General features: G+C 45.5%; 1 protein-coding gene across 1 annotated transcript in view; it reads left to right on the plus strand.

The window, feature by feature from the left end:
* Positions 1–11,882, plus strand: part of lama5 (laminin, alpha 5) — a gene marked incomplete at both ends in the record, with an annotated part of 106,990 nt that extends 95,108 nt beyond the window's left edge. Inside the window, 10 exons of the mRNA XM_080534387.1 lie at positions 507–671; positions 993–1,140; positions 1,491–1,648; positions 1,749–1,941; positions 2,410–2,559; positions 2,997–3,153; positions 9,303–9,430; positions 10,156–10,249; positions 11,067–11,186; positions 11,734–11,882. Of these exons, the coding sequence (XP_080390513.1) occupies positions 507–671; positions 993–1,140; positions 1,491–1,648; positions 1,749–1,941; positions 2,410–2,559; positions 2,997–3,153; positions 9,303–9,430; positions 10,156–10,249; positions 11,067–11,186; positions 11,734–11,882 (1,462 nt within the window). The remainder of the gene's footprint in view (positions 1–506; positions 672–992; positions 1,141–1,490; positions 1,649–1,748; positions 1,942–2,409; positions 2,560–2,996; positions 3,154–9,302; positions 9,431–10,155; positions 10,250–11,066; positions 11,187–11,733) is intronic.
* Positions 11,883–12,884: the final 1,002 nt, after the last annotated feature.

Consider the following 12,884-nt stretch of genomic DNA (forward strand, 5'->3'; position numbering starts at 1 on the left):
TATATATATATGCATGTATATGTTACAGTACATGTGGGAAGACTGTACATGTGGGAAAACTAGGGTTAGGGTTAGGTGCTAGGGTGCTACGGTTAGGGTTAGGGTTAGGGTTAGGGGTAGGGGTAGGGTTAGGGATAGGATTAGGGTTAGGGTTAGACATGCCAGCATGTACCAAGTAGACGTAGCACCTAACCCTAACCCTAGTTTTCCCACATGTACCATATATATTTATTTATTTTTATTTATTTTTTACCATTGATTCTTGAAGAATATAACTTCATGAGCTTAGTTCAACTGTCTTACCCCATCAGGATGTTCAAGCTTTTTTTACTCGCACTAATCGCAAACAAACACCTTTATAGCTTCGAAACATAGTTCAAACTTTTCCTTTTGAGTGATTACTGTGTTTCGTAGACATTTAGCATCAGTCAAACTCTATTTAAACAAAGCATTGGTTGAGCGGCGGTGGTGACGGTGTGGTGCCTGTGTCTCCTCCTGTGTCTCAGGCTCCGTCTGTACGTGGACGACGTCCTGGAGAAGACCGCCGATCCTGGCAGGGGGCGCAGCGGTCAGGCTGGGGGTCTGCAGCCTGGCAGGGTCTACCTGGGGGGCATGCCTGAGAACGGTCAGGCCAACCTCACTGGCTGCCTGAGCAACCTCTTCATCAGGAGGTGAGGGGGAGGGGGGGGGGGGGGGTGAGGGGGGGAGCAGGGGCATAAAGAGAGAGAAAGAAGAAAGATAGAGAAGCGAGGGGGAGGTGTCAGACTCACATTTCTTTTGCGTTCGGATCATTGTCTTGCTGCCGCCTGATCTGTTCAGAGTGGCATTTGAAATAGTAGTAAAAGTGGTTTAGCCAAGTCGTGGTTTAGTCAGTCCTAAACCGTCTTGTGTGTGTGTGTGTGTGTGTGTACAATATGGATGTGTGTACATTATGTGTGTGTACAGTATGATGCCACCACCATCATCATCATCATCATGTGTGTGTTCTCCAGAGACCCCCCTGCGGACGCGAGCAGCGTCCAGATGGTGGTGAACCTGATGAAGGCCAAGGAGAACATCAACGTGCCCCTGGACTGCCCCGCCGCCAAGAAGCCCCAGGAGATCAGGGCGGCGCCCCCGCGTCAACACAAGACCCCCAAGGTAGCCTCACCCCCCCTGGACCTGACACACCGCTCCACGTGTGTGTGTGTGTGTGTGTCAATATGTGTGTGCGTGTGTGTGCGTCTGTTTTTTAAGCCACTCACACCAATACACTCTTGCCTTTGATCAATTAATAAATATCAATAAATATCTATATGAATGTATAATATATATATATATATATATATATATATATATATATATATAACCTCATCACCATGCTCCAATTAGAGAGAGAGAGGGCAGGTTGGTGAGTGAGATTAGTGCATATATATACATTATATACCCTCCAACTCTCTTTCTACTCTCCCTCCCTCCCTCCCTCCCTCCCTCCCTCCCTCCCTCCCCAGGGTAAGAACAAGAAGGCCCAGGGTGGTTCGCGGAGCCGCAGTGCCAGAGAGTCGTGTCAGGGGGAGCTGGGTACGGAGGAGGCCGGGGCGGTGCACTTCAGCGGGGCGTCACACAGCTACCAGCGCTTCGACTCGCTCCCAGAGGCCTTCAGCAGGACGTGAGTCACACAGACGCGAGCGAGCAAGCGAGCGCGCACACACACACACACACACACACACACACACATTCCCTCTGACTGTCTCCCTCCTCCCCCCCAGGCCTCACATCTCCATGGGGGTGCGTGTGAACTCGTCAGACGGCCTGCTGTTCTACGTGGCGGGGGCCCGGGGGGCCGGGGCGGTCATGACCCTGTCTGTCTCAGACGGCCACCTGCTGCTCCAACTGGACGGAGCCAAGAGGAAGGTCAGCCTGCGCAGCCGCAAGAAGTACCACGACGGACTGTGGCACACGGTGAGGCTGTGTGTGTGTGTGTGTGTGTGTGTGTGTGGGTGTGTGTGTGTGTGTGTGTGTGTGTGGGTGTGTGTGTGTGTGTGTGTGAGTGTGTGTTTGTTTGTGTATGTGTGTGTGTGTGTGTGTGTGTGCGCGTGTGCGTGCGTGTGTGTCTGTGTGTGTGTGTGTGTGTGTGTGTATGTGTGTGTGTGTGTGTGCGCGTGTGCGTGAGTGTATATGTGTGTGTGTGTGTGTGTGTGTGTGTGTGCGTGTGTGTGTGTGTGTGTGTGTGTGCGTGCGTGCGTGCGTGTGTGTGTGTGTGTGTCTGTGCATGCTGCAACTTTCCATGTGTATTTACAGTGGCACACTGTCAGCACAGTAGTCGTGTGTGTCTGCGTGCATGTGCGTGTGTGTGTTGCGACTTCGCACGTGTGCGTACAGCCCTGTAACTGACTACGTGGTGTGTGTTGGTGTGTGTGTGTCCCTCAGGTGTTTGTGAAGAGGGAGGGCGAGCAGGCCAGTCTGATCGTGGACGGCATCAACGCCCTGTCTAAGAGAGTGTCTGCTGGGGAGAAGAGTCGCCTCAGCCCCCCTCTCTACGTGGGAGGGGTGCCCCCCACCCTCAGCTCAGCGCTCACGGTACGATGACGTCACGTGACCAGGGGGTTCAAACTGAAACCTCTCAGCAGCCTGGGACTGTTGATGAATTCATTTATTGATTGTTTGATTGATTGATTTGTTCCTTCATGATGTCTAGTTTTTTCTGACTATATAACCCGTTTATAAACACATTTAAGATGAGTGTGTTGAGCAGTAGTGTTTGCTTGTGACTAAAACATGTTTTCTTCTCCCTTCCATGGTGTGTGTGTGTGTGTGTGTGTGTGTGTGTGTGTCTCTGTGTTTGTCTGTGTGTGTGTGTGTGTGTGTGTGTGTGTCTGTGTGTGTGTCTGTGTGTCTGTGTGTGTGTGTGTGTGTGTCTCTGTGTGTGTGTGTGTGTATGTGTGTGTGTGTCTCTCTCTCTGTGTGTGTGTGTGTGTGTGTGTGTGTGTGTCCTCCTCTCCCGTCCTGTCCTGTAGGTTCCAGGGTCCGGGGGGTTCGTGGGCTGTGTGAGGGGTCTGAAGGTGAACGAGGTGGGCAGTAGCCCCTCCCTCAGCCTGGGCGTGGTGCCCTGCTTCCAGGGCAGCCTGCAGCCCGGGGCCTACTTCTCCAGCCAGGGAGGCCACATGGCCATAGGTGAGCCTCTGTCCTCACACAGCCTTCACGCTGCGCTCTGAAACTACAAAAGTCAGACCTTTTCCCGACCCATTGGAAACTTGTTGTTCAAAGACGATATATACCCTGAGTTTCCCCGCTCAAAGAGTATGAGAGTCAATCACTAGAAAGCTCTACGCGGGCTTCCGGTTGAGACACGGACAAGATGGCAGCATAAAGAAGGCTCTCCCGTTCAATTACGTTCTTAAAGTCCCTCAAACTTAGAATTTCATATCAAATTTCATACCAAATAAATAGTGAAAGAGGGCAGAGATGAACACTAGGAAAATGGACAAGAAGCAACTGCAGCAACAGTTTCCAATCGAAAAAAGTCGTAGCAACTCTCCCAATGCTAGCAATGATGAACACGAGGGCGATTCAATGCTCCCGGAAAACACAGTAGACTTGGGTCTGATTCTGAGAGAACTGAGAGATTTCCGACGGGACAATAAGACCCAACTCGAGGATATAAAAGAAGAAATAAGGAGTGCAAACGTTAGACTGGAGGAGGCAGAAGGGCGAATTGTGAATGCCGAGGAGAGAATTCAGAACACGGAAGATATCCTGACAGAAATGCTAAAGCTACAGGCCAGGACAGAAGAGAAGCTAACCGACCTAGAGGGCCGCTCCAGACGAGATAATATCCGAATCTACGGTATTCCGGAGGGGGCAGAAAAGGACTCCTCGTCGATGATCACATTCGTGGAAAAACTACTCCTAGAAAACCTCGCCATACCCAACACAACAAGTCTACAAATTGAGAGAGCCCACCGTGCCCTCGGTCCACAGCCACCAGCAGAGGCAAAGCCAAGATCCATCGTGGTAAAGTTCCTCAGCTTCAGAACCAAAGAAACGACGCTCCGCGCGGCATGGCAAAAGAAAGGATTCACCTGGCAGGGGACGCGAGTCAATCTGGATAACGACTATGCCCCACGCATTCTCCAAAAGCGAAAAGAATATGCAGAGGCCCGGAGGATCCTGAAGGATAAAGACATCCACTTCCAAACGATGTTCCCAGCCCGGTTAAAGGTGAAATATGACGAGGGGATCAAGATCTACGAGACCGTGGAAGAGGCGACGCAGGACATGGCTAACAGAGGTCTCCCCATCAAGCCTATCGGAGCCCCGGAGACGCTGATGGAGCAATTGAGGCAGCTGACATGGCAGACAGGCGGCAGGCGGACCGGGAGACGTGGCAGAGGAGACGCAGGCTACAAGGAGAAATTGCAACGCTACAGAAGAGACCCCCCACCCACAGACGGGTAGTCCGGTAAAAGCTGAGTGAAATTATTAGTTATAAGCAACGACTGCCCTACTAATCTACTCAGAATTAAACGGACACTTTGGGTGGGTGAGTTCAGCTCATACTATTGAAACTGTTTGCTGGTTAGTATTAAAAAAAAAAAAAAAAAAAAAAAAAAAACGTGAGTTACCTAGTTGAATAATTAAAATACAAATAAGAATTGGGAAAGGAACGAACGATGGAACCTTCTCATACTGTTATCTCCAAGGGCCCTCTCTGTCTACGGGAGAGGGGTTTTCCCTTGGAGCCTGTTGTTTTAGGCTTGTGGAGGGTTGTAGTAGTGACCCCTACCTTGGAAGTAACTCAAGTACTTTTTTCTTTTACTTGTTTTTTTAATGTTATTATTAATGTTTGTTTACAACTGTTTACTGTAGCGACTGGGAAGCTTTTCATGTACATGATGGAAATATCACATGTTATAACCTAAATGCAAGATATAAGAATAGTTTCTTTTAACGTTAATGGTTTACTTAACCCGATAAAAAGAAGGAAGATCCTACCAAAATTAAAGAAAGATAGAATACAAATAGCATACCTACAGGAATCCCACCTTACCAATACAGAGCATGCCAAATTGAATAAATTGGGTTTTAAATATGTATATTCATCCTCATACGAACCAGGTCATAGGAGGGGTGTGGCCATACTGTTATCAAATACAGTGACCTATGAACACATATCAGAGTTTAAAGATAAAGATGGTAGGTTTATAATGATAATAGGGAAAATAGAGGGAACCCTAGTGAGTTTACTGAATGTATATGCTCCTCCTGGTAGTGACTGGACGTTTTATAGACAGATATTTGATTTAATGGCCACAAAATCTCAGGGAATCTTAATCTGTGGGGGGGACTTTAATGTTCGTTTAAACCCAAGATTGGATGCATCTAGCGGTAATCCAGAGTCAAAACCTATAAGTAGGAAGATAAAAGCATTAATGAAGGAAATGGGAATCATAGATGTTTGGAGAGAATTGTATCCATCCAGCCGGGACTACACCCACTACTCCTCCCCCCATGCCGTATACTCAAGGATAGATTATTTTTTTATTTACAATAGAGACCTACATAGAATAAGTCAATGTGACATAGGACCGATTGCCCTCTCTGATCATAGCCCTATTTACATGTCTGTGTGTCTCAATAGAAAGCCAAGGTCTACAATATGGAGGCTGAATTCAAGTATCCTGAATAACCCAGAGACAAGGGAGGCCATGAAGACTGAAATTAGAACATATCTTGAATTAAACGATAACGGGGAAGTGGCTCCGAATATGCTCTGGGATGCACTTAAAGCAGTAATGAGGGGTAACATCATCGCCACTACTTCACTTATAAAAAAACTTAGAGGACAAAGACTGCATGATCTGGAAATTAAATTAAAAGATCTACAAAGAAAACACAGTAACAATTTGGATAACAGGGTGAAACAAGAAATGAAAGACATAAGGAACGAGATAAATGAAATAGGCAACCAGGACATACAAAAAAAAAACTATTATTTACAAAACAAAGATACTATGAAGTAGGTGGGAAATCATTGAAACTCTTATCATATAGACTAAGAAAACAACAAGCAGATAATGCAATCTATAAAATAAGGAACCCCGAATCCGGAGCGATAGAATGTAAGCTAGACAAAATTCAACAGAGTTTCGAAAAGTTCTATAAAACACTATATTCCCAACCACAAGTGGACAACAACCTACAGATTGAGTCATTCCTAGCCTCTCTTGATTTACCCTCTGTCACTAATGAACAAAATAAAGACTTGGTAGCCGAAATAACAATAGAGGAATTACAATCAGCAATTTCGAGATTGAAGGCAAACAAATCCCCGGGTTCAGATGGTTTCACTGCTGAATGGTACAGATCATTTAGAGAACAATTAGCTCCAACATTACTGAAGGCATTTAATTGGGTACTACAGAAAAGGGAAATTCCACCCTCGTGGAGGGAAGCAATAATTTCAGTCATACCGAAGGAAGGGAAAGACAAACTAGATTGTAATAGCTATCGCCCTATCAGTGTTCTCCAGCTCGATTATCGACTGTTTACATCAATACTATCCAGAAGAATAGATAGGATTCTACCTAAACTCATTCATTTAGATCAGACAGGATTCATTAGACAAAGGCAAACACAAGACAACATTAGAAGGTCATTGCACATTATCAGACATATCACACAACACGGAATAGAGGCAGCTCTTGTAAGTTTGGACGCTGAGAAAGCTTTCGATTCAGTTAGTTGGACCTTTTTATACAAGGTACTATCGAGATTCGGCTTTCATGAGTCTATTATTGCAACTTTCCAAGCATTATATGATAGCCCATCCGCAAGGATCAAAATTAATGGTGCCCTATCGGGATCCTTCACTCTGGAACGTGGAACCAGGCAGGGATGTCCCGCTTCCCCACTCCTATTCAGCCTTTTTATTGAGCCTTTGAGCCAATGGATAAGACAAAATGTTGAAATTAAGGGAATAGACATGGCAGCTGGTGAGCATAAACTTGGTCTTTTTGCGGATGACGTCCTGGTATATCTAACACAGCCCACACAGACAATCCCAAAATTGATGGGTTTATTAGAGGAATATGGGACACTTTCAGGTTACAAACTAAATATTCAGAAGACCCAGGTACTAACACTTAACTATGACCCACCCAACGATATTAGAGGGAAATATAACCTGAAATGGGATGCAGATTCAATAAAATACCTAGGTGTTAACCTGCCAAAAGATGTCTCAAAATTATCTGATCTTAATTATGGCCCTTTGAATGTAAAACTAAAATCAGATGTACTACGGTGGAGTCTCATTCCCTTCTTGAGTTTGAGCTCTAGGCTGGAGTCTGTTAAGATGAACATCCTACCAAGGTTACTGTATTTATTCCAGACTCTTCCAGTGGAGATACCTGCTAAGCAATTTATAGAATGGGACAAATTAATATCTAGATATTTATGGCAAGGGAAAAAACCCAGAATCAGATTCAAAACTCTACAGTTAAGAAAAGAAAACGGGGGATTTGGCCTTCCTTGCTTACGAGAATACTATTGCGCAGCTCAATTAAGGCCTGTAGTGTGTTGGTGTACTCCATCATACTCTGCAAGATGGAAGGAAATTGAGAGTGCAATGACAGAAGGGGTTCAAATAGCAGCGATAGTTGCAGATAGTGAATTAATAAACAAAATGACAAATAAAAATAATCCCTGGATTAACGTGGCTTTGAAGATTTGGCAGGAGACAGTGAAACTGTGTGGTATAAAGGACTCACTTAAAATGCTAAGATGGTGTGCATATGACACAGACTTCCCTCCAAACAAAACAGATGCTAGATTTAAAGTCTGGGTTGAAAAAGGCCTTTCGAACTATTTAACTTTTGTCCACAAGGGGGCATTCCATAGCTTTGAATCGCTACAGAGAAAACATGGTTTGGAACAAAATGATTTCTATAGGTATCTCCAGGTCCGACACCATTTCAATCAGAATTTAGGGGGAGTATCAGAAGAGGGGGTAACAGGAATTATGGAAGTATTTACATCAGCAAGCAAATCATTGATATGCAACAAGGTGGTATCTAGACTATACAATGGCTTCCGCCAGATCAATCTCAAAACAGTCAATACAATATATATTAAAGAGAAATGGGAGAAAGAGGGTAATTTTACTATTTCTGGGGAGGATTGGGACAGATTATGTAAACTACAATGGGAAACGACATGCTCAAATACGTGGCGAGAATTTAGTTGGAAAAACCTTACAAGGTTTTTTATCACCCCCCTACAAAAACGACATCAGGGGACGGGTGTAGCGTGTTGGAGATCCTGTGGACTGAATGAAGCCAATCACTACCATGTATTCTGGGAATGCCCAAATCTAGTCCCATTTTGGCGGGAGATACACAATAATCTGGAAGCTATTTTTGAAATTAACATCCCCTTCAAATGTGACACCTTATACCTGGGAAACATCTCATTCGAAAATTGGGACAATAACGACAGAAAATTGATATTGATACTTCTGGTAGCAAGTAAAAAGGCTATCACAAGAAAATGGTTAAAGCCAGACGTACCCACAGTGGATGAATGGATAGATATAATTCATGATATATATGTAATGGAAAAGATGTCATACTCCCTTAGAATTCAGGTAGAGAAATTCTATCGGATCTGGACGAAATGGACTGGATATGTTAAACCTGTAAGGTCAGATTTCTGTTGAATTGTTAAAAGAACATGAGAGGGTGATGTAATTGTGTTTATTTTCTTGAATCATTTTCTATTCTAATCTATCATATGTAAGATGAAAGCTCCCAAAGTTCACTCGCTATTGTTTTTCTTTTTTCTTTGTTTGTTTTTGTTTTCGTTTTGTCTTGTCTTTACTTTACTTAATATAAAAAAGAAAAAAAGACTTTGGTCATAGGAACTGAGTTGATTGTGATATGTTGAATGTAATGACGATTGTTGTAACCAATGACCATTGACAATAAAAAGAAAATTTCAAAAAAAAAGAAAGCTCTACGCGAATAACTTCTGTGAGTTTTGACTCTTGAGTTTACGAGACGGCGTGAACGCTCCCAGCTCTCCTCCCCCGTCCTCCCTCGTAGGAACTGAGCAGGAAACCCCGTAGCTTGTCTCTTAGAAAACACCAAATGTCACGGTGGAACCATGACTCTGGACAGTGATAAAGTACCTCTGAGGCCCACTCAACCCTGTTTCCCTCTCTCTCTCTCTCTCTGTCTCTCCCTCCCTCCCTCCCTCCCCCCCTCCCTCCCTCTCTCTTTCTCTCTTTCTCTCCCTCCCTCCCTCCCTGTCTCTCTCTCTAGATGAGTCGTTGGTTCTGGGTGGGGACCTGGAGGTTCAGTTGGAGGTGAGGCCGGTGTCAGACTCTGGCCTGCTGCTGCATGCTGGGAAGACGGGCCTGCAGCTCAGCCTGTACCTCAACCAGGGAGAAGTACGCTACACACACACACACACACACACACACAAGTAACACACAGCTACAGTAACACATACGCACACACACACACACACACACACACACACACACACCTTTTACACACCTTACACACACGCACACACACACACACAAACCTAACACTTAAGCTTCGGAGGAGCTTTATGTGAACCCTACCTACCTATGAAACTGTCTATGGTGGCCTTGTGTCACTGAGCTGAACTGTGAGAGGCTTCATGATGTGAGAGGGTTCATGATGTGAGAGGGTTCATGATGTGAGAGGGTTCATGATGTGAGAGGGTTCATGATGTGAGAGGGTTCATGATGTGAGAGGGTTCATGATGTGAGAGGGTTCATGATGTGAGAGGGTTCATGATGTGAGAGGGTTCATGATGTGAGAGGGTTCATGATGTGAGAGGGTTCATGATGTGAGAGGGTTCATGATGTGAGAGGGTTCATGATGTGAGAGGGTTCATGATGTGAGAGGGTTCATGATGTGAGAGGCTTCATGATGTGAGAGGCTTCATGATGTGAGAGGGTTCATGATGTGAGAGGGTTCATGATGTGAGAGGGTTCATGATGTGAGAGGGTTCATGATGTGAGAGGGTTCATGATGTGAGAGGGTTCATGATGTGAGAGAGTTCATGATGTGAGAGAGTTCATGATGTGAGAGAGTTCATGATGTGAGAGGGTTCATGATGGTGATGTCGTCTCCTGTGCAGGTCACCGTCACGGCTAACGGAGGTCACGGAGGATTCTCCACCTCCTTCACCCCGGAGGAGTCTCTGTGTGACGGACGCTGGCACAGCATCACAAGTGAGTCAACATGCGCTGAAAGGCTTTCTCTGTGTACCACATGTACAAAAGAAGAGATTTGGTGAGGCTGCATTCTCATTTTATGCACCCAAATTGTGTAATGCACTGCCAGTTTACATTAGGGATGCAACCTCAGCAAATATTTTCAAGTCAAGACTAAGAACCCATCTTTTTAATATTTTTTTATTAAATTACAAGTTATTATTATTACACACCTGCTGACACACCTGCTGACACACCTGCTCACACACCTGGTTACACACCTGGTTACACACCTGCTCACACAACCGCTGACACACCCGCTGACACACCTACTCACACACCTGCTGACACACCTGCTCACACACCAGCTCACACACCTGGTTACACACCTGTTGACACACCTGCTCACACACCGCCAGAGCCTCTGTCTCAAAATGGTGCTAGCATTCGTAAAATCGCGATCCAAACTCACAAACTCATGACATTCGCCTTAAATCTCTCATTGACGTCAATGGGAAACGTGTGCGATTTCTCCAGTTAGGATTCCATCCCATGAGCTTTAGCTATGATAGTCGTTGTCATGCTATGTGCTGTATACTAGTATTAGAAGTTGGCCACAGCAGAGACCAGGTTATAATCTCTTCTTATCCACGTCATTTAAATCCTTCATGTGCAGCCATCTGTTCATGTCCTGTGTATGTGATCATCTGATCATGTCCTGTCCACATCAGACAGGCCACTTTGACTGTCGAGAAAAGCGCTATATAAGTCTAATGTATTATTATTATTATTATTATTATTATTATACGTGATCATCTGTGTTGTGTCTCTGCAGTCGTGAAGAAGAGCAACGTGCTGCAGCTCCATGTGGACGCGGCCAGCGAGCACAGCGTGGGCCCCAAGCAGGGCCGCTCGTCTGGGGGGAAGGACACCGTCTACCTGGGGGGAGTACCAGGTGAGGACCCCCCTACCTACCTAATAATAAATTAATAATTTTGCCATTTAGCAGACGCTTTTATCCAAAGCGACTTACAGGGACATTCCCCCTGGAGTAACTGAGGGCTAAGTGCCTTACCCAAGGGCACACTAGTAGTGGTGTGGCTTCAGGCGGGATTTGAACTCACAACCTTCGGATCACAAGTCCAACTCACTATCCACTAGACCACCACTACCCCCATACCTACCTACCTACCTATCTACCTACCCCCCTACTTACCTACCAACCTCCCCTACCTACCTACCTATCAACCTACCTACCTATCTACCTACCCCCCTACCTACCTACCTATCTACCTACCTACAGTACCTATCTACCTACCTACCCCCCTACCTACCTATCTACCAACCCCCCCTACCTACCTACCTATCAACCTACCTACCCCCCTACCTACCTACGACCTATGATACACATTTACAGTATGTCATTTAATAGAATATGCTATGATCTTAAGACAACGTGCCGTTTCACGTCGCCCTCCTCCTCTTCTTCCTCTCTCCTGCAGACGGCGTGGAGGTTCCTGGTCTTCCCGCAGGCCTCTCCTCCTTCTATGGTTGTGTACGGAGAGCAGTCCTGAACGACAGAACGGCGATGCTGTCCAAGCCCTTATCAGTACACGGAGCGGTGGGCACACAGGGCTGTCCGGCCATGTAGCCCCCACCCCCCCAGATCATAACTACCCCTATCATCCCCTCACCCCCCCCAGACCATAACTACCCCTATCATCCCCTCACCCCCCCCAGATCATAACTACCCCTATCATCCCCTCACCCCCCCCAGATCTTAACTACCACTATCATCCCCTCACCCATCATAACTACCCCTATCATCCCCTCACCCCCCATAACTACCCCTATCATGATCCCCTCGCCCCCCATCATAACTACCCCTATCATCCCCTCCTCACCCCCCCATTTATAACTACCCCTATCATCCCCGATCATAACTACCCCTATCATCCCCTGACCCCCCCCAATCATAACTACCCCTATCATCCCCCCCCCCCCCCACACACACACAACTGCTCTGAGGATAAATACCACACGTACAAAACATATGATACAATCACTGGTGGTGGGTGATATACATTAGTTAATTTAAATATATTTATTTTTTATTTTACAAAATGTATATTTTTTATTTTCCGTCTCCATTTTTCCGAATGCAAGAAGTGCCACACAGGTGGGAGAATAAAGGCGTTAGAGCTGAAGATGTTGAGTGTTTAGTGAGTTAGACGGCCTCAGAGCTGGTTCCATGGACCTAGATTAACCCCTATCCATTGGCCTTTATTAATCTACTGTTGCGCTTCAATCCCCAACCGTGAAAACATTGGTTTCAATGTTTTTCAAATGACAAGACTTGGAATCTGGCTCGCTTGACTCCATAGTCATGTAAAAAGGCCTGTCAAATCTGGATGAAAGTGAGAACTTCTTTAGACGCCTGAATTCTGAATCGTAGTCCATCCCTTTAATTATCAATCAGACACAGGGTTTGCATTTGGCACAACAATACTATATGACGATCCACACCATATGTATTATATAGAATTGCACATTTTATATTTGGTATTATGGGGAATGTATGGATTATTATAAAGAGGGTTAAAAACTCCAAACAAACTGTCCATGTTATATCTCACACAGAAAAGATAAGCTG

This window comes from Nansenia antarctica (assembly GCF_963989245.1).
Source record: "Nansenia antarctica genome assembly, chromosome: 6".
Lineage (NCBI taxonomy): Eukaryota > Metazoa > Chordata > Actinopteri > Argentiniformes > Microstomatidae > Nansenia > Nansenia antarctica.